This window comes from Leopardus geoffroyi, chromosome B3, assembly GCF_018350155.1.
Source record: "Leopardus geoffroyi isolate Oge1 chromosome B3, O.geoffroyi_Oge1_pat1.0, whole genome shotgun sequence".
NCBI classification, from domain to species: Eukaryota; Metazoa; Chordata; class Mammalia; order Carnivora; family Felidae; genus Leopardus; species Leopardus geoffroyi.
In genome coordinates this window covers 144,508,635-144,529,643 of record NC_059337.1, presented here as the reverse complement: position 1 = coordinate 144,529,643, position 21,009 = coordinate 144,508,635, and the positions used below count along the sequence as shown (strand labels likewise).

The window sequence follows — 21,009 nt, the reverse complement described above, 5'->3', positions numbered from 1 at the left end:
CCTCCCCTGAGGGTGTCCTTCCCAGGGGCTGCCGGGGGTACGTCTACCTCTGGAGCGACCGTTCGGTCAGGACGGCCGCCCGGGGGAACCTGGTGCGTATTTGCACACCAAGCAGGCCACGCGATGGCATCCGCCACGCTCTCCTGGCAGCGGGGCTGGGCTGGCGAACGCCGTCGGCAGAGGCTTCTGGCACCCGTGGGCGGGTCACCCCCGTGAGTGCCCACCAGGGGTCCCTTCTCACGGCTCACACACCAGACTCGACCACATTTGGAAAAAATCTAGTTTATTGCACTGTCTCAAAGCACAACTAAAATTTAAACCGGAAAGAAAAACCGTACAAAGCACTGAAGCTAAAAGTAGTTTCAAAGTATCAAACTAGACTCGGGTTTAATTGCACTAAAGTCCCGTGGGCTTAGGAGAGCTCTGCCATCTGAGAGGAGCCGGACAAGGCACAACAGACACACAGGAGCCGCAGCCAGCCTCGGCCGGCCTCTGCCGTCCCCCAACCTTTCCGTTTAAAATAAGGGTTCTATAAAAGTGAAGTGGGATCTGGGATTTCAGCATCCTGCCCTCGTTTAGACCTGGAACGCCTCCATCTTCGCGGCTGGCTGGTCCTGTCAGGGAACGTATTTTATCGCTCTTCACCTGTGGCCTGGGGCTCCCGGACACATTTGCTTAGTAGAAAACAGGCATCGAGTAACTGGGCCCTGGGCCAAAGGCAAGCTAAAAACAGCAGCGAGGCTGGAGGCCCGCTCCCGAGCTGGGTCTGGGCGGGGGGGGGGGTGCTCGGGGCGGGGCGCACGGCCGGGCCCCAAGCCCCGTGGCCCAGCGGCCGGCGAGCAGAGGGGGGCCCTGTAGGCGGAGCCCACGGACCGACGGCCGGCGCGGCCACGGTGGGCCCAGTTTGAACCTTCCGGGGTAATCAACCCGATGCCCGCCTCTCGGGGCCAGCCGGCGGGTCCCGTGACGGCCCTGCGCGTTGAGGACACGCGGAGGGGGACGCCCACTCTCTGTGACGCTGCAGCTGGGGACAGCGCGGGCTCAGGGAAACCACGCAAAGGAACGAAGGGCCCTTCCAGTGGTTTCAGAAAAGACGTTTCTCCTCTAAATTTGTCAGAGTTGATCTCAAATGAGGTATCTTATGCAGGTTTGTAATACAACGAACGAAAAAGGCAATAATTAGTAGAGTCATCCCGTGAGGATGCTTCTGGTCTTTACGATACCCGCCAGCAGCATTAGTTAAATACTAGTCTAGAGACGTTTCTCGGTTACTAACGTGGCTGGGCTCCCCCACGTCCGGCCGCCCCTACCTGGGCCTCCGCTGCCTTGGAAACACGCGCACCTCTCCCACCCCCTCTTGTCCACCCGCCTTTATTGTTTGGGCTGAAGTGTGCTCTCCAGGAGGCGGCCAGGAGGGCGTGGGCGGCGTGCGCGTGTGCGCGTGCCGCATCCGGGCACAGCCCAGCACCCCGCCTCTCAGACACGGCCCCGGTTCCCCAAGCGGGGCGTCCGGCGCGGAACGTGTGCCGGAGCCCGCGTCCCCGTGGTGGCAACGAAGCGGTCGCCAGGCCACCCCCCCGCGGTCAGAGTGCCGACCTCCGGCTCCGTTTCGCCGGGGGTTACCCACGCGGCCGTCCCCGCACTGGGCCCCGAGCGGCCGGAGGGGGACAGAGCAAGAGCTCAGAGCCGCTGCCGCTCTGGCCACGGCTCCGGGCCGCTCGGCTGAGGCTGTGGGTTCTGGAACAAGACGGAAACAAACACGGACGAGAGCAAGCGTGGGCCGTCCGACCCGGCCCCACCTGGCTGGCCGAGAGCTGGTGAGGCGCGGCCGAGAGCGAGCGCCACCACCGCACCGCGTCCGCTGCGCGTGCCGGCTTCCTCCCTCCTGAGCGGCCCTGTCCCCGCTCCTTCAGATGACCTCCCACTCGTCCTCCAGGTCCTCGGGGTGGGGGGTGGGGGCGTGGCCGCCGTGGGCGCCGTGAGAGTGGCTGAAGGTCTTGGTCAGCCGCTGGAGGAGGTAGCCTGGGGGGCCCACTGCCCACAGCTCGTCTGACGAGGTCACTGCAGGGGACCGAGAGCCGGCCACACGCTCGTCAGTCAGCGGGCCCGGGTAGGGGACACACGCGGAGAAGGGGCCGCTCCGCCATCCCGACCCGTGCCTCGGTTTCCTCAGCTCGAAAGCGGGTGGCCCAGCACCCTGTGCTCCTCCTGGGAGACTCTGGCCAGCCAGGTGCCAGGCGCCCTCCCTCTGGTGTGACCCCCGGCTCTCTGGAGAGCGAGCCTGGCGGGGGCAGCCTCTGGTGGAGCCCCTGCTGACACTGCCCACGGGAGCCTCGGACCCAGGGAGAGCCGCGCAGCCCCGAGCCCCGCGGAGCCCTGGCACCTGCCTGTGAAACACGTCACGTTTCCGGGAATCTTCTTCCAGTAGTCTCCGGCAGGGTTTTTGTCGGTGACGCCGTACCGCCGGGCAAGATCGCCGTTGGGGCAGCGGGCCCACACGGTCCTGGCGCTCAGGGCCAGCTGGCAGGCTTGCAGCCCTGCAGGCCAACAGCGTGTCCATCTGTCCGCATCCCTGCTGTGACAGGACAGACCGCCCCCTCCCACGAGGCTGCTCCCTCCCCCCACTGGGCCCCGTTGAGCAGGGTGGCCCCGCGGTGACCGTGCCCTGCGCCTGCCGAGGGAGAGCAGCCCCACCGGCAGAGCCCGCGAAGCTGCTGGGAGCCGGGGGCCGCAGGACAGAAGGGTCCAGGCCGGGCGGAAACGATCCTCCCGGACAGGACTCCGCGGTGAGGGGGCTGGCTGGGTCCCTCAAACGAGGAATGTTCCGTTAGTGGCTTGCCGGTCACCTGCCTCAGCACAGCAGCGGAGAGGAGACAAAGTTGCTGCGTGGGGGACAGCCTGCTGGACGGACCAGGGGCCCGTGTGAGGGGACAGCCGGGACCCCCCTGCCTCGTCTCTACCTGGCACGTGCTCCCAGTCGGTCCCCACCGGCATCTCTTCGGTGATCCCCGCCCGGACGTGGACGTTCCACCTGCTGTCGAGTGCCCACAGCATCTGGTCGTTGGGGCTGGAGTGCAGGCTCACCAGCGTGACCCCAGCAGGCTGCAGGCAGGAAAGGGCTTTCCTCAGGGAAGGAGGCGGCGGGACATGTTATTTTTGGAGCCGGGCCGGGAGGTTTGGAGCCTGACACGGGGCAGGAGGTGCAGGGGAAGCCGAGCGGACCCCGTCCTGCCTCCGAGCACGGCCTCACGGGGAGAGACGCCAGCCCCGCCACGGCAGGCGAGCCCACGCCGAGGGACCGCCCACCCGACCAGGAGCCCCAGCTCGTCAGCACAGCAGGTCCCGAGGGACAGAGAGGCAGGAGAAGGAAGGGCCGCAGGCAGTGCACACGAGGACCTGGGCTGGGACGGTGGCAACAGAAGAGCACCGTGTCGCCCCCGTCCACATCCCTGTCCGACAGCAGGTGACGCGGGGGAAGGAAGGCCAGCTCTGGGGAAACGCGTGCTGAAGGATCCGGGCCCGCGAGGGCCCTCCAAGTACGCGCGCTCAGGCACATGCACACAGCTTCGTGCTCAGAGGTGAGGCGACCGTGGCAAAGTGCTCACGGTGGCTGAATCTGGACTGAAGGGTCTATGGGACTTTATTGAAATATGCCTGCAGGGCTTCTCTTGGCCTGAAGATTTTTCAAGGTAAAAAGTTTAATTAAAAAAATTATAGAAACAAGAACACCAAAATACGCCATTGCTCCCGTGGGCACGACAGAGGTGCATGGGGAGGAGGCCCCAGGATGGGCCCCAGGAGCTCCATCCAGGGGTGGGTGACCTGGGGAGGGGCGAGGTCTCCCCACTCCCTCTGAGCCCTTGCTTCCGCTCTGCTTTTTGTCCGGACGGGACACGAGGAGGGTGAGGCTGACGGTGACACTGCTGCTGTGAGCGTCCCAGGAAATGGGGACTGGCAGGCAAGGCCAGTGACCCTGTCCCCTCACCCCTGCCGCTCTGACGTGGGAAGATGAGACCCTTCTCGTCAGGCTCTCTTAAGGTCACACTAGACACTGGGTCGAGAGCCGGCACAGGCCCGGCCCTCGGTGGCCTCATGACCAGTGTCAGCTGAGAACAGGCCATCATTTAATCCCTGCTGTCTCTTCTGTAAGCCCCAGGCCTGCTAAGGGCCCATCCAGAGCCACCCACCTGGCCTGGTCCAGGCGCAGCCCTGGGTCCTGACGAGCGACAGAGGGCTCCTCTTGGTGCCAGCTGTCCTCTGATGTGTCCCCTCAGGCAGTGATGTCCCTGGCCTAGCTGGTTTCTCGTCTGAGTGGACACGATGCCGGCCTGCCCTACCCCTCGGTCAACCTGTGTCCATATGCCACATCTCCTGGTCCCTTGTCCACTTTTCATGGGACAAGAGTAAGTCCCCTCAGCGTCCTGTTTGCTACCCACTGATCTGCTCTGGTTAGTCCCGGGGCTGCCCACCCCTCAGCCAGATGCCTCTCTGCCTGTGAGGACACAGCTGTCTGTAGGGTCCCAGCCTCTGATCACTGGTGAGGACCAAACCCTAGGGTCTGGCTGTTGTCCCTCTACCAACCCGACACTGCCCATTTTCCTGGACCTCTTGGTGGTCCCTGCTCTCTCCCTTGGTCTTAAGCCTGCCTTCCTGGTCAGCCTCGACTGGAACCGAATCACTGATCCAGGGGACACTCACAGCCTCTTCTGCTTTGTGCTTCCCCCCTCCTGGCTGTGGTGACCCCACTATGCCTCACGCCTAAGCCTCACCCACACGGTGGGCTTCCCGCTGTCACGCTGACATCACATAGCTGCCAATCCAGCCGGCAGGCGCCCTCGGGGCATGTGGGCAGAGGGGGCTCGCCTTGCTCCCCTTGCCCCATCGAGGTGGTCGGGGGGCTCCGGGCCTCTGCCATCACTCACCACCCTGCCGTACTTCTCGGCTCCCGCAGCTCTGGGCAGGAACTTCCTAACCCCTGGATTAAGGAATGGATGAAACACCGCCCAAAGACGCAGGGGCACCAGGTCCCCAGTGGCTCAGCTCCTGGGAGGCCAGGGAATGCGGAGGACGGCAAAGGGGGGCACAGCAGCCACTCTCTAGAGAGCTGCCCGCCACCGGGAGCCCCGGCACCTGCCCTGCCTGCTGCTGGGCCCCCGGGAGAACACCCAGGGCTTGCAGAATTGGGGGTCCTGCAGCTGCTGTGGGCGCGCTTCGAGAGATGGGGAACCTCCCACCTCCCCTCAACCGGGACCCGACTCTGGCCACTCCAGACTCTCTCACCTGGAGCCCACAGGCGCACGAACAACCACTCACTCCAGCCTTGCACCAGGGGCCATCTGTCCACTGGGAGCGTTCCAGGGAGAACGGGCATTAGTCGTAAGACTCCTATTAGTAAAGGGCTCCCTCCTCAGCCGCATGCTAGGGAACCCTGGCTCAGCTCGTCAGGCCTGAGGACACGGGCCTGGGGAATCTCGGGTAGCGGGGCAGACTGGGCTGACTGTGCAGGGGAAGGGAATCAGGCAGGAAACACAAAAGGCTCTGGAGGCTAGTTTCAGATAAGGACAGGTGCTATCAAGAAGTAGAAGGCACAGAGGTGCCTGGGTGGCTCAGCCAGTTAAGCATGTGACATCAGCTCAGGTCTGATCTCATGGTTCATGAGTTTGAGCCCCGAGTCGGGCTCTGTGCTGACAGCTCAGAACCCGGAGTCGGCTTCAGATTCTGTTTCCTTCTCTGTCTGCCCCTCCCCAGCTTGTGCTCTGTCTCTCTCTCTCTCAAAAATAAACATTAAAAAAAAATTTTAACTTTCTCTCTTTAAAAAAAAAAAAAAAGAAGAAGTAAAAGGAGCACTGTGATGGGGGAGGTGGCCCCATGACTGGGATGGCCAGGTAAGGAGGTAGCTTGAAGGTCACACAGAAGCTGAGGGGCAAGGGGACAGCATGTGAGGCTCGGGGGGGGGGGGGGGAAGTGTGGGGGGGGTGGGAGTGGGGAGGGTGGTTTGTGCAATTTACTCTACAAGCTTTTAGTGACTGTGCTAACCAAACCGGTCCCTGCAGCAGGCCAGGTGGCCGAGATGTCACTGGGCAGGCACAACCCCAGACAACAGTCATCAGCATAAATACGAGAGGTACATAAAACCCCGAGTCACTTCCAAACGCCAAGCCCGAGATGCACGGGTGAGCTGAGAGGGACCCCCCCCCCCATTTCCCGTGCCCACTGGAAAGCCGGGAGGGGCCGGCGGGGCTGTGAGCTGGGGCTGGACCCCTGGGACCACACACAATGCCACAGAGCGTGCCCAGGCCTGCCCTGCTCCGGGCTCTGCAAGTGCTGTGTGTACGAGAGTCCAGTGCGCTTGGGCATTTATACCAGGTTACCCCCGCCCCCCGGGCAGCACAGACACCTGTCTGCTCAGCGTGGTTGGATCCACATTGGTTTTGCCATGAAACCCCCTTTTACCTACAACATCTATTTCCATCCCATGATCTGGGCCTCCCTTTGGGAAGTGTTGCTCTAGGCCAAGCCCCATCCCGCCCCCATTCCACGGAGAACGAAGGCACTCCGGGGAGGGAGAGGCAGGGGCCAAGCGGAGGGAACAGGACTGTGTCCTCATAGCATTTGTAGAGGCACTGCACCCAGCCCCACCCACGTCCCGAGTCGTGGCCCCACTGAGACACAGGGTCTGTCCCCTCTCCTGGAATCTGGCCTGTGACTTCTTTAACCAATAAGACATGGCCGAAGCAACTCGATGGCAGGTCTGAACCTGGGGTCCGGGAGCAGCGACCTAGTGGCTCTTCCCACAAGAGCCCCGCGGCGTGAGAAGCAGGCTATGCAGAGGCCGCACAGAGGCGGAGGCGAGCACGGGCCCTCCAGGCCCAGCCCTGGTGGCACCCAGAGGAGCCGTCCCCGCAGACCGCCTGCTTCTGAGGCGTAACAATAATAAACGACTGTTCAAAGCCCCTAACTTTTGGGGTGGTGTCTGTGGACAAGCAGAACAACGGAAGACAGAGAAGGCTGTGATGGGCCAGGGAACAGGGAAGAAAGAAGCGGGGTGTCACGACGGGGAAAGAACAAGAGAGGGTCGGTGGAGAGGCCCCCGGGAAAGAGGCAGGAGGGCGAGGACAAGGAGAAAGGCCACGCGAAGGCCAGGCTTTGCATGGTCTCTCCCTCCGACTCGGGCTCTGCGATCTCTCACACGTCTTTGGGGGGCCCTCAGCTCCCCCTGCTCCAGGGCCTGGCCGTCGACAGCTCTCCCTCCTGCCTCTACCCTGCGCCTGCACCCACCCTGTCCATCCTTCTGGGGTCCTGCGGGCCCGCCCGCCTTCCTGCACTTCTCCCACAGAATGCACTGGGGGTTCCCCTCGTGGCCCAGGCTCAGCCTGAGTCCGCACCCCTCTGCGCCCCGTCATCACCCACTTCCCGCCCGCTCTCCCTCCGCACACCCTCCTTCACCCGGCAAGCCCTGAGCCTCACAGCCCGGCCTGGTGACGCCCACCTGCCTGAAGGTGCGCGCTGCTCCCTGCCTGCCACTGAAACGCCATCCGAGCCAAGCTCTTGGCTTGCTCTCATCCAATAAAGGGACAACTCTTTATCGAAGGACCACGCGCACCCAAAAAAGCACACAAATCCTAAGTGTGTAGCTCGATGGGTTTTCATAATCTGAGCACAGCCGGGTAACCACACCCAGATCTGGAAGCAGAACACGAGTCTGAGTGTCTATCCAGTCACCACCCTCCCTGCTCTGCAGACCCCACACGGGACTTGAACCTCCCATGGAGCGGGTGGCTCAGAAGCTGCATGTGAAAAAGGTAATGGCACTCCCCAGCTGGCCCTCCCCCGCCCCCCGAAGCTGGCGGCCTTCCCACAGGGCAGCCCAGGGAGGCCATGGGGAGAGGGAGGGACGTAGGCCAGTTCTCAAGGGCAGAGGAGCATAAGTGGGCAGAAAAAAGCACACACGGATGCCGGGAACTGCACATTGAGAGAGGAAGGGCAACCCATCCCTATGCACATACCCTGTGAAGTCAACCATCCTGCGGCATTTCCCGCACTGGGTCCCACGGAACACCCCGCCAACCCCGCCGGATGCTCATGCTGCCTGAGGTCTCGGATCAGCTGTCTCCTGCACACCGCCATCTGGGGCCACACAGTCATTCGTTCCAAAAACAGCACCTTTAGTGCACCGGGCCCTGTGCTAGGCACTGGGGAAACCTCAAGTGCAGACAAATTACACACCCCTGGCCCCGGGAGCTTCCATTTCACTAGGAGGGCTGGGCAAGGCATAACTCACCAATGCAGTAACAGAGGGGGTGGCGAGGAGAGCCCTGGGGCGTGAGGGGTGGGTGACCAGGAAGGTTGACCTGAGCCGGTCACCCCGGGAAGGCGGGCCAGGCAGGCCTGGCAAGCGCAGAGCCTGGAGGGGAGCAGGAGGTGAGGTGGCTGGAGTCCAGGGACGGAGCAGGAAGAGGTCAGAGGGCGTCAGGGCCGTGGGCTGAGGGAGGAAGTGGACTTTGTGCTGAGTGAGGTGAGAAGCCACTAGAAAGTTCGGAAAACGGGAGTAACATGAGGTGACCCTGGCTGACCTGGAACCCAGGTGAGAGATGGCCGGGCCCAGGGACGGTGGTGGGGGCCTCAGAGCAGGCCTGGAAGGCACAGGCCACAGAGTCTGCTGGAGGACGGGCCGTGTCATGCCGGGATGGGGCCGCTCCGCTTATCTGGACCCCGTCAGAGCAGGAGCGGGGCCACCATGCGTTGATAAACATAAACATGAACACACGCGGCTGCTGAGTCAGAGACAGAAGACAGGGAGAGGCCTCGAGTGAAAGAAGCCGACGGCCCTTTCCCAGAGAGGAAAGCAAAGGCTTGAGATGCTGGCGGGATGGGGGGACGGCCCGTGGGCCGCGGAGCGCGAGCGCCTGCGAGGGCCGCACGGACAAGCAGGACAAGCAGGACGCGTGCTAGTGCCACAGCCAGCGCACATCCCTGGGACGAAAGAAAATGACTTCACTCTCTCTGGGGGAGATGGTTTCGGACAGGTAGTTCCCAGTGGGAACCAGTGCAGGGTCCCGGGACCTGGGGCTCCCGTGTCTTCCCGCCCAGCGAGCCGTAGCCCGCTCGCCTGCAGCTGGCCCACGGCGTCTCGCCTCGTCACCCACTTCAGCAGGCTCCCTGGACCTTTGCTGGATTTACTTTATGGGCTCAGTTTTTTGTTTTTTGTTTTTTTTTTAAGTAATTGTTACCTTTGGGTTTGTTCTTTTTTTTTTTTTTTAATTTTTAAATATTTATTTTTTGGAGGGGGAGAGAGAGAGGGAGAGAGGGAGAGAGAGGGAGGATGAGCGGGGGAGGGGCAGAGAGAGAAGGAGACACAGAATCCAAAGTAGGCTCCAGGCTCTGAGCCATCAGCACAGAGCCCGATGCAGGGCTGGAACTCAAGAACCGCGAGATCATGACCTGAGCTGAAGTTGCTTAACCACCTGAGCCACCCAGGCGCCCCAGGTTTGTTCGTTTGCTGACTGTTTCAATCTTTTTAAGTTGAAGTATAATTAACATACTGACAATGTCACATTAGTTTCAGGTGCACAGCATACTGATTCAACAACTCCATACACCCCCCAGCACTCCCGACGCCAAGTACAGTCACCATCTGTCACCAAACAGCACGATTACAACATTGTCGACTATACTCCCTATGCTGTGCTTTTCGTCTCTGAGACTTACACTGTTCATTTCTTTGAAAAGCACTGATGAAAGCGGGGCGCCCACACCCGGGTGGCTGGAGTGCGTGCCTCTTGGGCCTTCCTCTCGAGGCTTCTGGCTGAGCCTGGGCCCTCGGGTTCACTGGCTGCGTCGCCGTGAAGAGGGACTCACAGCACCTTCCGGTCGGCACCGCAAAGTCCAGGACTAAGTGAGCCCGCGCCCGTGAATGGACAAAACTGAGCACACGGGAGGCTTTCGGACAGAGCGGGCATTGCTCAGGGCCCCTGCCACCACCCAGTGAACAAAACAAACTCCCAACCACTAGGCCATACCCTCCCACAGGCTCCTTAGAGAGACGCGGAAAACAAGTAAAAAGGACTTGTAAAAAGCGATTGAGGACACTTAATTGTTAATACTTTGATATATTTTTAGCTTTTTTCCCCATGTAAAGCTCTCTATTTAAAAAAAGTTTTTTTTAACGTTTATTTATTATTGAGAGACAGAGAGAGACAGAGCATGAGCAGGGGAGGGGGAGACACAGAATCCAAAGCAGGCTCCAGGTTCCAGGCTCTCTGTCAAGCACGGAGCCCGAAGTGGGGCTGGAACTCACAAACCACGAGATCATGACCTAAGCTGAAGTTGGACGCTCAACCGACTGAGCCACCCAGGCGCCCCTAGCTCTTTATTTTAAAGAAAAATCTGGCTTATGTTATTTTGCGTTCTGCTTTTGGCTCAGTTCACAATGTAAGATGCCTTTCCCCAGGGCCGCCACAGCTGTGACTCCAACAAATGTCACCTGGGGCGGTGGGGGGGGGGGGGGTGCTTCTTGAAAACCAAGGCTGAACATCACTGAGGTGCTCTCAGGAGCATCTGTAACTGAGTCCTTCTGGTGCCCAGTCCGGGTGGGGGTGGGAGTGGGGATGAGGGCTCCAGGGAAACTTCTGTAACTGCCAGGATGAAAGTGGTCAGCAGGAAGGGCTGGGCACTGGTATTAAGCATGACTCAGGGATCAGGAGGAATACAGAGTGAGGTCATTAGCAGTCCCCAGAGACCTGGCGGGGTGGGGGGGGGGGGACCGGGAGTGGCCTGGGGCCCTAGAACCAGACTGCAAAGGGGTATGAAGTGAGAAGAGGACTAAGCCTGTGACAGAGGGCCTGGAAGGCACAGGAGGAAGCAGAGGGCAGGGGAGAGGGCTGCTGAGTCTCCAGGAGGGGAAGGGAGAGGGGATGAGGAAGACCAAGTGATGTCCTGGGGTCACTGGAGGAGGGGGAGGGCTCAGGGCGTGGGCCCAGTCCAATCCTAGAGTCTCCTCAGCGGAGGACCTCTTCCTTTAGCACGGGCCTGGTCACCGGGAGGGAGGGAACCGTGCGGAAGAACCGTCAGGCCCCCATCCCCCCCAGCCGCACGGGCCCCCACCATCCTCTATGACACTGGGGCCGTGGCCCTGGCAAGGTACACCTTTTTTTCCTGAAGGACGAACAGAAGAATGTCTGTTGAAGTGGACAGAAAGGAGGTTCTGGAAACTCACTAATCGGCACCGGCCAGGCTGCCAGCCCGGCACTCAGCCCCCTACCCATCCATCTAACCCATCGTCCACCTATCATCATGCGCCCACCTAGCCCTCATGTCTCCACCACACTCGTGCCAATCACCAGCCCACTCACCACCCAGCCTCCACCCAGCCTCCAGCAGAGATTTGCCCGGACATATCTACCACGTGCCAGGCACTGTGCTTGGTGCTAGGGATTAACTTTCTTGGCTCCAGGATATTAAAGTCTGGTGAGAGACACATCAGTAACCAAACAGTCCCACAAAAACACATAACACCGCAACCGTGAGGGGTTCTGAGAACATACGACGTGGTCAGGCGAGGCCAGGAGGACAGGGGAGAGCGTGCCTGGCGGAGTGAGAGCACAGGGAAGGAAGGCGCGAGGGGGCGGACGCTGGACCAGGCGGCTGGAGTCGGAAAGGTGGGGCGGCACCACACAGGGCCGGCCTCACAAATTGCAGGGAGGTCTGCTGGCACCCGGGGCTCGCAGACTGAAGGTGTTCGGAGAGAGAAGGCAGAAGATGTGCCTGCGGGCAGATGGTAAGAAATAAGACGCACCTACAAAAGTTTTCTCAGCTGCACGGAGGACTCCAAGGAGGGCACAGCATCCTGGCCTCTTCGTGAGAAGGGCGAAGGTGGGGGCAGGACGGAAAAGACAGGCGCCTGCCTAGGGTGACACGGGCGGCAGAGGGTTCCCTCTGCCACCACTCTGAGAGCTCCTGAATACGGCCCGAGACATGCGGTTTCACAAAAGGCAACCGGGACGAGCCCCAACAACCCTCCTCCCCGTGGGAGAGCAGGACCAAAATGCCAGGACGGGGGTGAACAGGAAGCGGCACAGGCCATTTTGAAACCGGGAAACTTGTTTCTGCTGAACCCAAGTCCTCCAGAGGGAAGGTGAGGAAGGCCAGGCCTCGTGGTTCTTAAACCTTACAGTCTCCAGGATTTGTGTGTGGAGCTTATTAAATGGCACATTCCTTACTACTCAGCCATAAAAAAGAATGAAATCTTGCCATTTGCAACGACATGGATAGAGCTGGAGAGTATTATGCTAAGCAAAATAGTCAGTCACAGAAAGACATATGATCTCACTCGTGTGTGGAATTTAAGAAGCAAAACAAATGAGTAAAGGGGGAAAAAAAAGAGAGGCAAACCAAGAAACAGACTCTCAACTACAGAGAACACACTGATGGTTACCAGAGGGGAGGTGGGGGGACGGGTGACACGGGACGGGGGTGAAGGAGGGCACGTGTGACGAGCCCTGGGTGACGCATGGAAGGGTGCCGAACCACAGTATTGTACACGTGAAACTAGTATAACGTTGTGTGTTAACTATACTGGAATTAAAACTAAAACTTAATAAAATGAATGAATAAATGAATGAACGAACAAATGAATGAACAAACAAACAAATGTCACGTTCCTGGGCTTGGAGCCAGCCTTTCCGCATGAGACCTTGGGTCTAGGGCTCAGAAATGACCTTAAAAAAATGTTTTTTAAATGTTTATTCATTTTTGAGAGACAGAGCTTGAGTGGGGGAGGGGCAGAGAGAGAGGGAGACACAGAATCGGAAGCAGGCTCCAGGCTCTGAGCTGTCAGCACAGAACCCAATGTGGGGCTCGAACTCACGAACCGCGAGATCATGACCTGAGCCTAAGTCAGACGCTCAACCGACTGAGCCACCCACGTGCCCCAGAAATGACCTTTTATTTTTTTTTTTCAACGTTTATTTATTTTTGGGACAGAGAGACAGAGCATGAACGGGGGAGGGGCAGAGAGAGAGGGAGACACAGAATCGGAAACAGGCTCCAGGATCAGCCCAGAGCCTGACGCGGGGCTCGAACTCACGGACCGCGAGATCGTGACCTGGCTGAAGTCGGACGCTCAACCGACTGCGCCACCCAGGTGCCCCAGAAATGACCTTTTAAACCAGCACCCCAGGTAATTCTGTTCAGGGTATCTGTGGGTTACCTTCTACAATGCTCTGCACTCTGTCAAGAAGAAGGCAAGGGGCGCCTGGGTGGCGTAGTCGGTTAGGCGTCCGACTTCAGCCAGGTCACGATCTCGCGGTCCGTGAGTTCGAGCCCCGCGTCAGGCTCTGGGCTGATGGCTCAGAGCCTGGAGCCTGCTTCCGATTCTGTGTCTCCCTCTCTCTCTGCCCCTCCCCGTTCATGCTCTGTCTCTCTCTGTCCCAAAAATGAATAAACGTTGAAAAAATAAAATTAAAAATAAATAAATAAATAAATAAATAAATAAATAAATAAATAAAAAAGAAGAAGGCAAGACTACACTACCCAAGGTGGTCTGCAGATTTTACTGCGATCTCTGTCAAAATCTCAGCTGTTATTTTGGCAGGAATGGAAAAGCTGATCCTAAAATTCATACAGAATTGTGAGGGACCCGAACAGTTAAAATCATCTTGAAAAAGACAATTTTGGAAGACTCACACTCCCTGAATTCAAAACTATGATGAAGCCGCAGTATTCAAAGTGTGGTACTGGTCGAAGGACGGGCATATACATGCGTCAGTGGAGCAGAACTGGGAGTTCAGAAAACAGTCCACGCAGTCAAGTGATTTTCTCCAAGACCGCCAAGATCATTCAACGAGAGAACAGCTCTTTCAACAAATGGTGCCGGCACAACCGGACTGAACACATTCAAAAGAAGGAGGCCGGACCCTGACCTCACGTCACATACAAAATGATCTTCAAGGGGCTCAGAAATAAATGTAAGAGCTAAACCTGGCAATCGTTTCTTAGAGATGACACCAAAGGCACGAGCAACAAAAAGAGAAAAGACAAAATGGACCTCATTAAAATTAAGAGCTTTTGTCTATCAAAGGACACCATTAAGAAAGTGAAAAGACAGCCCATACGATGGGAGAAATATCTGCAAGTCCCGTGTCTGATAAGGGTCTAGTGTCCAGAATAAATAAAGAGCTCTTCAACCAACAACAAGAACACAAACAACCCCATTCAACAGGCAAAGGACTTGAACAACGTTTCTCTAAAGAAACACAAATGGCCCACGAGAACACGAAAAGATGACCGACGTTAGTCATTAGGGAAACGCGAACCGCAATTGCGCAGCACCACGCCACACGCACCAGGATGTCGAGAAAGAGGAAAATGGAAGAACGAGAGGCGCCGATGTGGAGAAACCCCCCCTGCTGGAGGGAATGCCAAGTGGTGCAGCCACCGGGGAGAACAGTTTGGCAGGTTAACCTCCAAAGCTTAAACACAGAGTTACCATATGAGCCAGAAATCCCATTCCCAGATATGTGCCAAAGATCTGGGTCGGGCGTTCAAACGAAAACCACACGAATGTCCAGAGCAACCGTCACGACAGCCACGGAAGCTGGAAGCCACCCAGGCGTCCGCCGCCCGACGAGTGGACAAACGGAATGTGGTCTAGCCATACCGTGGAGTGTCATTGAGCCATGAAAGGGCTGAGGCACCGGTGACGCGGATGCGCCTTGAAAACACGATGCTCTGGGAAAGACGGCAATTGCAAAAGGCCGCTTATCATGTTAAGCCCCTCACTATGAGATGTCTAGAAGAGGAAAATCTATATGGGGAAAAAGCAGATAAGTGGTTGCCAGGGGCTAGGGGAAGGGGGGCTGGAGAGTGGCCGCTCCCGGGTAGAGGGTTTCCTCAAAACCTGATGAAAACCTTCTGGAACTAGACGTTGATGAAGGTTGCACAGCATTATGAATGTGCTAAATGCCACTAATGGTAACTTTCACGTTATGTGCAGTTTACCACATTTTTTTTTTTATTTATTTTTTATTTTTTATTTTTTTTTATTTTTATTTTTTTTTAAATTTTTTTTCAACGTTTATTTATTTTTGGGACAGAGAGAGAGCATGAACGGGGGAGGGGCAGAGAGAGAGGGAGACACAGAATTGGAAACAGGCTCCAGGCTCTGAGCCATCGCCCAGAGCCCGACGTGGGGTTCGAACTCACGGACCGCGAGATCGTGACCTGGCTGAAGTCGGACGCTTAACCGACTGCGCCACCCAGGCGCCCCGACATTTTTTTTTTTTTTTTTAAAGCAAAGGCTGGGACGCCTGGGTGGCTCAGTTGATGTCCAACTTCGGCTCAGGTCACGATCTCATGGTTTGTGCGTCTGAGCCCTGCTTTGGGCTCTGTGCTGACAGCTCAGAGCCTGGAGCCTGCTTTGGATTCCGTGTCTCCCCATCTCTCTGTCCCTCTCTGCTCACACTCTGTCTCTCTCTCTCAAAAATAAACATTAAGGAAAAGAAAAAAAGAAAAAGTTGACAAGCCTCGGTTTTGCTGATGTACTATTGTTTTGCAAAACATTATCCCTGGGGAAGCTGGGGAAATGGTACTCGGATCTCTATTATTTCTCACAAATGCATGTGAATCTGCAATTATCTCAATAAAAATTTCAGTTAAAAAAAAGAAGTAGGCAAGCTAAAATGTTGGCTTATTCATATTCAAAACTTCATAAAAATGAAAAAAAAATAAAGATTGCAAATATAAAATGGAGTAAATAAGGAATTTAAGATTTAAGAATCATTTGGAAATGCTAAAGAATATATATAGCTTCGGTGTCCTTCCAAAGGCTGTGAGCGTGTGAGTATGCGTCCCTGCTCCTGCTTATTTTTGTCTTTTAGAGAGGAGTTACAGGACAGGCGTGGGGAGAGAGCCGCACCCCCTTACTGGAAGTACCCAGGGATTTAATTAGAGCCACCAACAGGCTTTGATACTGACAAATCAAAGGGCTGCTCGGGGCCGTAAAGTTTCCCTTGAACAAGACCTCACAGGAAAAAAGAAAACGAGCTGCTGTCCTACGTTCTCAAAGGATAAACGCCCCTTACTAATTATTAGGAGTAAGAACGCGTTTTATTTATTCCACGCCACCAGCATTACAGAATAAACCACTGCCCTTTCCCAGTAGTCGAGAAATCCTACAGGCAGAACTTGCTGTATGCACTGAGACCCTGGCCAGGCCCTCGGTGCAAGTGGAGGAGCCATTTTCGTGTGACGGACCATCCCGCCCTCCCGGGGCCCACAGGGACTGTTCTCAGGTTAAGGGCTTCACCTTAGTAGGCAAGTGCAAAGAAATACTTCTCGGCTTAGGGGCGCCGGGGTGGCTCAGTCAGCTGAACGTCCGACTCTTGATTTCAGCTCAAGTCATGACCTCACGGTTCATGGGTTCGAGCCCCCACATCAGGCTCTGTGCTGACAGCACAGCACCTGCTTCAGATTCTGTCTCCCTTTCTCCCTGCCCCTTCTCCGCTTGCGCACACACACTCTCCCTCAAAAATAAACATTAAAAAAATTTCAAAAAAAAAAAAAAAACTTCTCAGCTTAGATAGTGTGAGCTAGAAGAAATGAGACAGGTTCTGTGCTTCCTGGAATGGACACAAGCTTGTTTTTGAGTTATGTACAGTATTTGTTAGCTCTGATCCGAACCTTCTCATCTGGTACATTCCCCCAAGAACTGGGACTCCAGCCACTGGATTCTCCCAAGAACTGGCACTCTAGACCACAGTCCTGGGAGAAATGGCTCTGGTGACCAGAGACAGTGTTAAGACTGCAGCCCATGATTCTGCTGCCCGCTGCCTGCACCTCTGCCAGTGGAAGCCAACGGCAGGGATAAGTGTGACCCAGGAGGCATCCACACTCTCACCTGGCAACTCGCTGCAGAGTTGGGTTTCCATCCGATTTTACGGGTCCGTGAGCTCCCTGAAGGCAGGACCGTGCCTGCCTGCCCAGTGCCCGGGCTCGGCGCCTGGCACACAGGAGCCTCCTTCTGAGCAGTCGTTCTTTGTGTGAAGGCACCCAGCCCCAGCCCCATGGTGCGCTGCCTGGACTGCTCCCGGGGCCTCCTCGGGGGGCTGTGTGCACCCTCACCAGCAGGCAGCATCCCCCTGGCCCCACACCACTGGGGCTACGTCACCCCCCTTCTCAGCCTGCTCACATGACCTTACATGGCCCCCACCGGGAGTGTGCATCAGAGCCCTCCCTGCTCTGCAAAGCCCAGCCTGCAAACTGCCTGCTGCAAGAACCTTCTGACAGACGGCCCGCCCCATCGGCCAGCCCTAAGGGGCCCCCATCCAACACGCCCCCCACACTTCACTCCTCCGGCCTGGGCAGGCTCAGAGGGAACTGGACAAGCTTTCCTCTTCACAGCCTACAGCGCTCCACACGTCACCGCGTGTCACAGAGCCCCTGCCCAGGAACTGTTCATGAACTTGCCATTCTGGGGACAGCAAGCCCCCGGCACAGGGGGAGGGCGGTGCAGCTAACTCCAGGCTCCACAGAAACAATGCCTCTTGCTAACAAAGACTCTGGCTTTTCTGTTTAAGGGCTCACTCCAATGATTTGGGGCTGGAAGGGACCTGGGAGGCCAGTGTAACATCATATTCTGGGCAAGCAAACTGATAATGAAATCCATGCTGAAGGTCAGGGTGAGGGCCTACGGCGGAGCTGCTCCCAGAGCTCAGGGGTCTGGGGCTCAGGTCAGAGTTCTCTATGCTTCTGGCAGGTGTGCCTCTACCCTAAGGAGTGCTCACACGTGTGTGCACACGCCACACACACACACAGCCGCTTGCACACGCGTGCTCGCACATGCGTCCGCACCCGTCCCTCAGCCAGAATGGAAATAAACCCAGGGTAAGAGGAAAAAAACCTGAAAGTTTCACAGCCAAAGGAAGTACTCTTCTAGACAGATCACTTAGGTGCGGGCCTTATGAGGACCTGGATAAAATTCAGCGGGGACGTTTCGGGAACACGGAGGCGCACTGATCAGAGAGACAGCCCGGCAGCGGCCCACCGGGAGACGCCCCGAGAGGGCACAAACCCTGCCGCCACACCATGCAGACATCCCTTCGCTTCCCGACACCCGTCTCAGCGAGCCGTGTCTGCGCTGTGTGTGTGGACCCCACTCTTCCTGGGGCCCACGCCGCTGCAGTGAAGCCGTCGGGCCTGTCCGCTCCCCAGCCACGCGGCCCCCGCGGTCTTGCTCTGACTTGTGTGCTTGCTTTCGGTCTTCTGCGTCCTCCCCTGTTGCAGATTCTCTCCCTGCGTCTGGTCTGTTCCTTCTAAGCTCAGATAGGCTTGAAAACCAGACACCGACGTTAACAGGCCCCGATTTAAAGCACCAGCAGACTCTCGAGGCGGCTGAGGGCCGGAGCCTGCTGTCTTTTGCCTCGGACTCCGCTGTGACCCAGGACCGATCCCCTGCCCCTCGGGCTCTGGGTCCTCAGCCGGAGAGGGAGCCATGCGAGCTGCCACGCTCCTGACTCTGGGTTTGCGAGCTCTGAGGCTGGGGCACAGCTGACTCGGGCTGCCGTGGGGCCCGCTGTGCCGAGCCCTCTGTCCTCACTGCCTCAGGGACGTGAGATCTTCCACCCGAGGCCTGCAGAGCCCACGCATCACGGGCAGTTTCACGGGAGCAGCTCTGCTGCTATTTGTTGCACAAATCGGGCTTAAGTGTAAGATTTTATTTGAAGAATGAGTTCCACCGCTAAAAACGCTTGGAAACTGCTGTCCTAGCTAAGTGAGGCTACCAGAGGCTGGTTCTGAGTTCCGGACGGGAGAAGAGCTCCCCTGACCCTCTCTTCTGGCCGGCTGACTGCAAAGCCAGAGGCCCTCTCCCCCGTGACTCCTGCACCGGCTCCAGCGACTTCCCACACCCCCCTCTGCATCCGGTTGGAAGTGTGGCTTGGAGTCCAGTAAACCCAGCATCCGCTGGCAGCAGGGGGATGTGCGAATGAATCCAAAGCGCTCGGAGACAGGCATCCTGGACAGGGCTCATGTTCTGTTCCTCCTGGGAGGGGGCTGGTGACACCGACCGTGGCTGCTCTTCCTATCCACCACTCGAAGCCCTGTCAGACACCAGCCTGACGACTGTGCCGTGGTGAGCATCAGGGCTCCAAGCCGTAGTGACGCCAGAAGGCTGCGGGAACTTGATTCCAGCTGCACGGGTCCCCACGTGTCTCTGAGAGCTGACGTCCCGGCAGCCACTCAAAGGAATGCCCGGTCCCGCGTAGCAGCTTCCGGGCCCAGCCCTCCGGAGGAGTGATGCCGGGACGGGAAAGGTCCCTGGAGGCCCTTCCTGATGCTCACAGCTGTATGGGGCACACGCCTGTCAGGCTGGGACATGGGAAATGGTCCCTGGGTCCGTGTTTTCACCAGCAGTCACATGTATGTTGGAGACGGACAAGGGGGCTGCCGCGGGTCCGGGCAGCCCACGGTACCTGGCAGTCCTTTATGGGGAATCGCAGCCTTCCAGAATGAGGGGAAAGGCTGAGACTCGGCTATCCCAGAGAACAGTAACATTTCTTAGCAACGGTGTTTGAGGAGGGGAGCTCAAACACAAGTCCTGTTCAAAGGAGCCACGGGAGCAAGGACAACATGGGGGAGAAAAGAAAGAAAGTGGCCCAAAATTTAGTCTTTCTCAAACTGGGGCTGTTGTGTCCAACGGCATGGGACACCATGAGTGGAGGCCTCCCGCCTGCACTTGTGGGCGGCTCTGCTGAGTCCCCCCCCCTCAAGCCGGGACGTATAAAGGGAGCCCCACCCACCCCTGAGCACCACTCAGATTTCTGAGGGCTCAGGAGAGGGGACGGGGGACGTGGGCATCCCGAGGGCCGGACCACGGAGAGTGGAGCAGAGCAGAGAACCTCCCCCCGGGTTCTCAGCAGCAGGTATGTGAGAATCCGCCTCGGGGCTTCAAAACCCACAGCCTCCTGGGCCGTGGCAGCAGGGTGAACGCACTCCCTCTGCAACACACGGGGCAGGCGGCCTGTCACCCTGGAGTTAGGAACGCGTGCAGGGAGCAGGAACGACCTTAGTGGGGCAGGAAGGCCGACAGCAACTGACCGCGGGGACCCCGGCAAAACAGCCAAGCCGGGCCACCATGCGGGGCGGGGCGCCCAGGGAACAAGCTCCTGGCGCGCTCGCAGGGCGCCCAGAGGCGTGTGCCCCACTCTCAGAACCAAGACCGCCAGCATCTAAGGCAAGCCTCTGCCATGGAGAAGACGAGACAGACGCAGAGAACAGGCAACTCTGGGGCATGGAGACCACAGAGGGGAGGAAACTTCAAAAACCTCCTCGGAGGGGAGCGAAAGCAGGCTCGACAGCAGGAAACAGCGACAGGGACTTCCAGGAACTGAAAACGAGACCACAATATCATCCGACGGAGAGACTGCAGGCTAGAGCTGAGAATGTCTTCTAGAAAGTAGGACAAAAGTGTAGGAAGAAAAAACGGGAGAGAAAAGGAAGAAAAGTGGGGCCAGTTGAGGAAAGCCCCCGGCACATAAGCAGGAACCCCAGAGAGCACAGAGAATGAGACAGGCAGAGGCAAGAAGCAGATGGCCAGAGGGCAGCAGGTCACAAACCCCAGGCTCATTAGCACAGAGGCTGAACTAGGCCCTCCCTGGAGGATAGCACTATCTGTTCTGGGAACACTGGGAACAAAGAGATCTTACAAACTTCTAGAGAGAAAGGCAGGTCAGATATCAAGGATCAGGGATCAAGACGGCTCAGACTTCTCAACAGCAATGCTGGACAGCAGGAGATGGTGGAGGAAACCCTTCGAAATTCTACAAGAAAACGGTTTCCAACCCAGGCTGCTCTGCTCAGCCAAGGCCAACTGCCAGTTGGGCCAAAGACTTTCAAGTTATGTACCATGAGCCATTCTCAGGAACTGACGGGAGGATGAAGCTCACCAAAACAAAGGAAGAGGAAGACAGGGGGTCCAGGAGAGAGAGGACCCACCATGGAAGGCAGGGTTGAAGG

General features: G+C 57.7%; 1 protein-coding gene across 2 annotated transcripts in view; it reads right to left on the bottom strand.

Moving 5' to 3' along the window:
• Positions 1-266: 266 nt before the first annotated feature.
• TECPR2 (tectonin beta-propeller repeat containing 2) overlaps positions 267-21,009 on the bottom strand; it is a 107,223-nt gene continuing 86,480 nt past the window's right edge. For both annotated transcript variants that reach the window (XM_045448303.1, XM_045448304.1), the window contains 3 exons: positions 2,961-3,102; positions 2,388-2,537; positions 267-2,061 (listed from right to left, as the gene is read on the bottom strand). In XM_045448303.1, the coding sequence (XP_045304259.1) occupies positions 1,910-2,061; positions 2,388-2,537; positions 2,961-3,102 (444 nt within the window). In that variant the 3' untranslated portion in view covers positions 267-1,909. The remainder of the gene's footprint in view (positions 2,062-2,387; positions 2,538-2,960; positions 3,103-21,009) is intronic.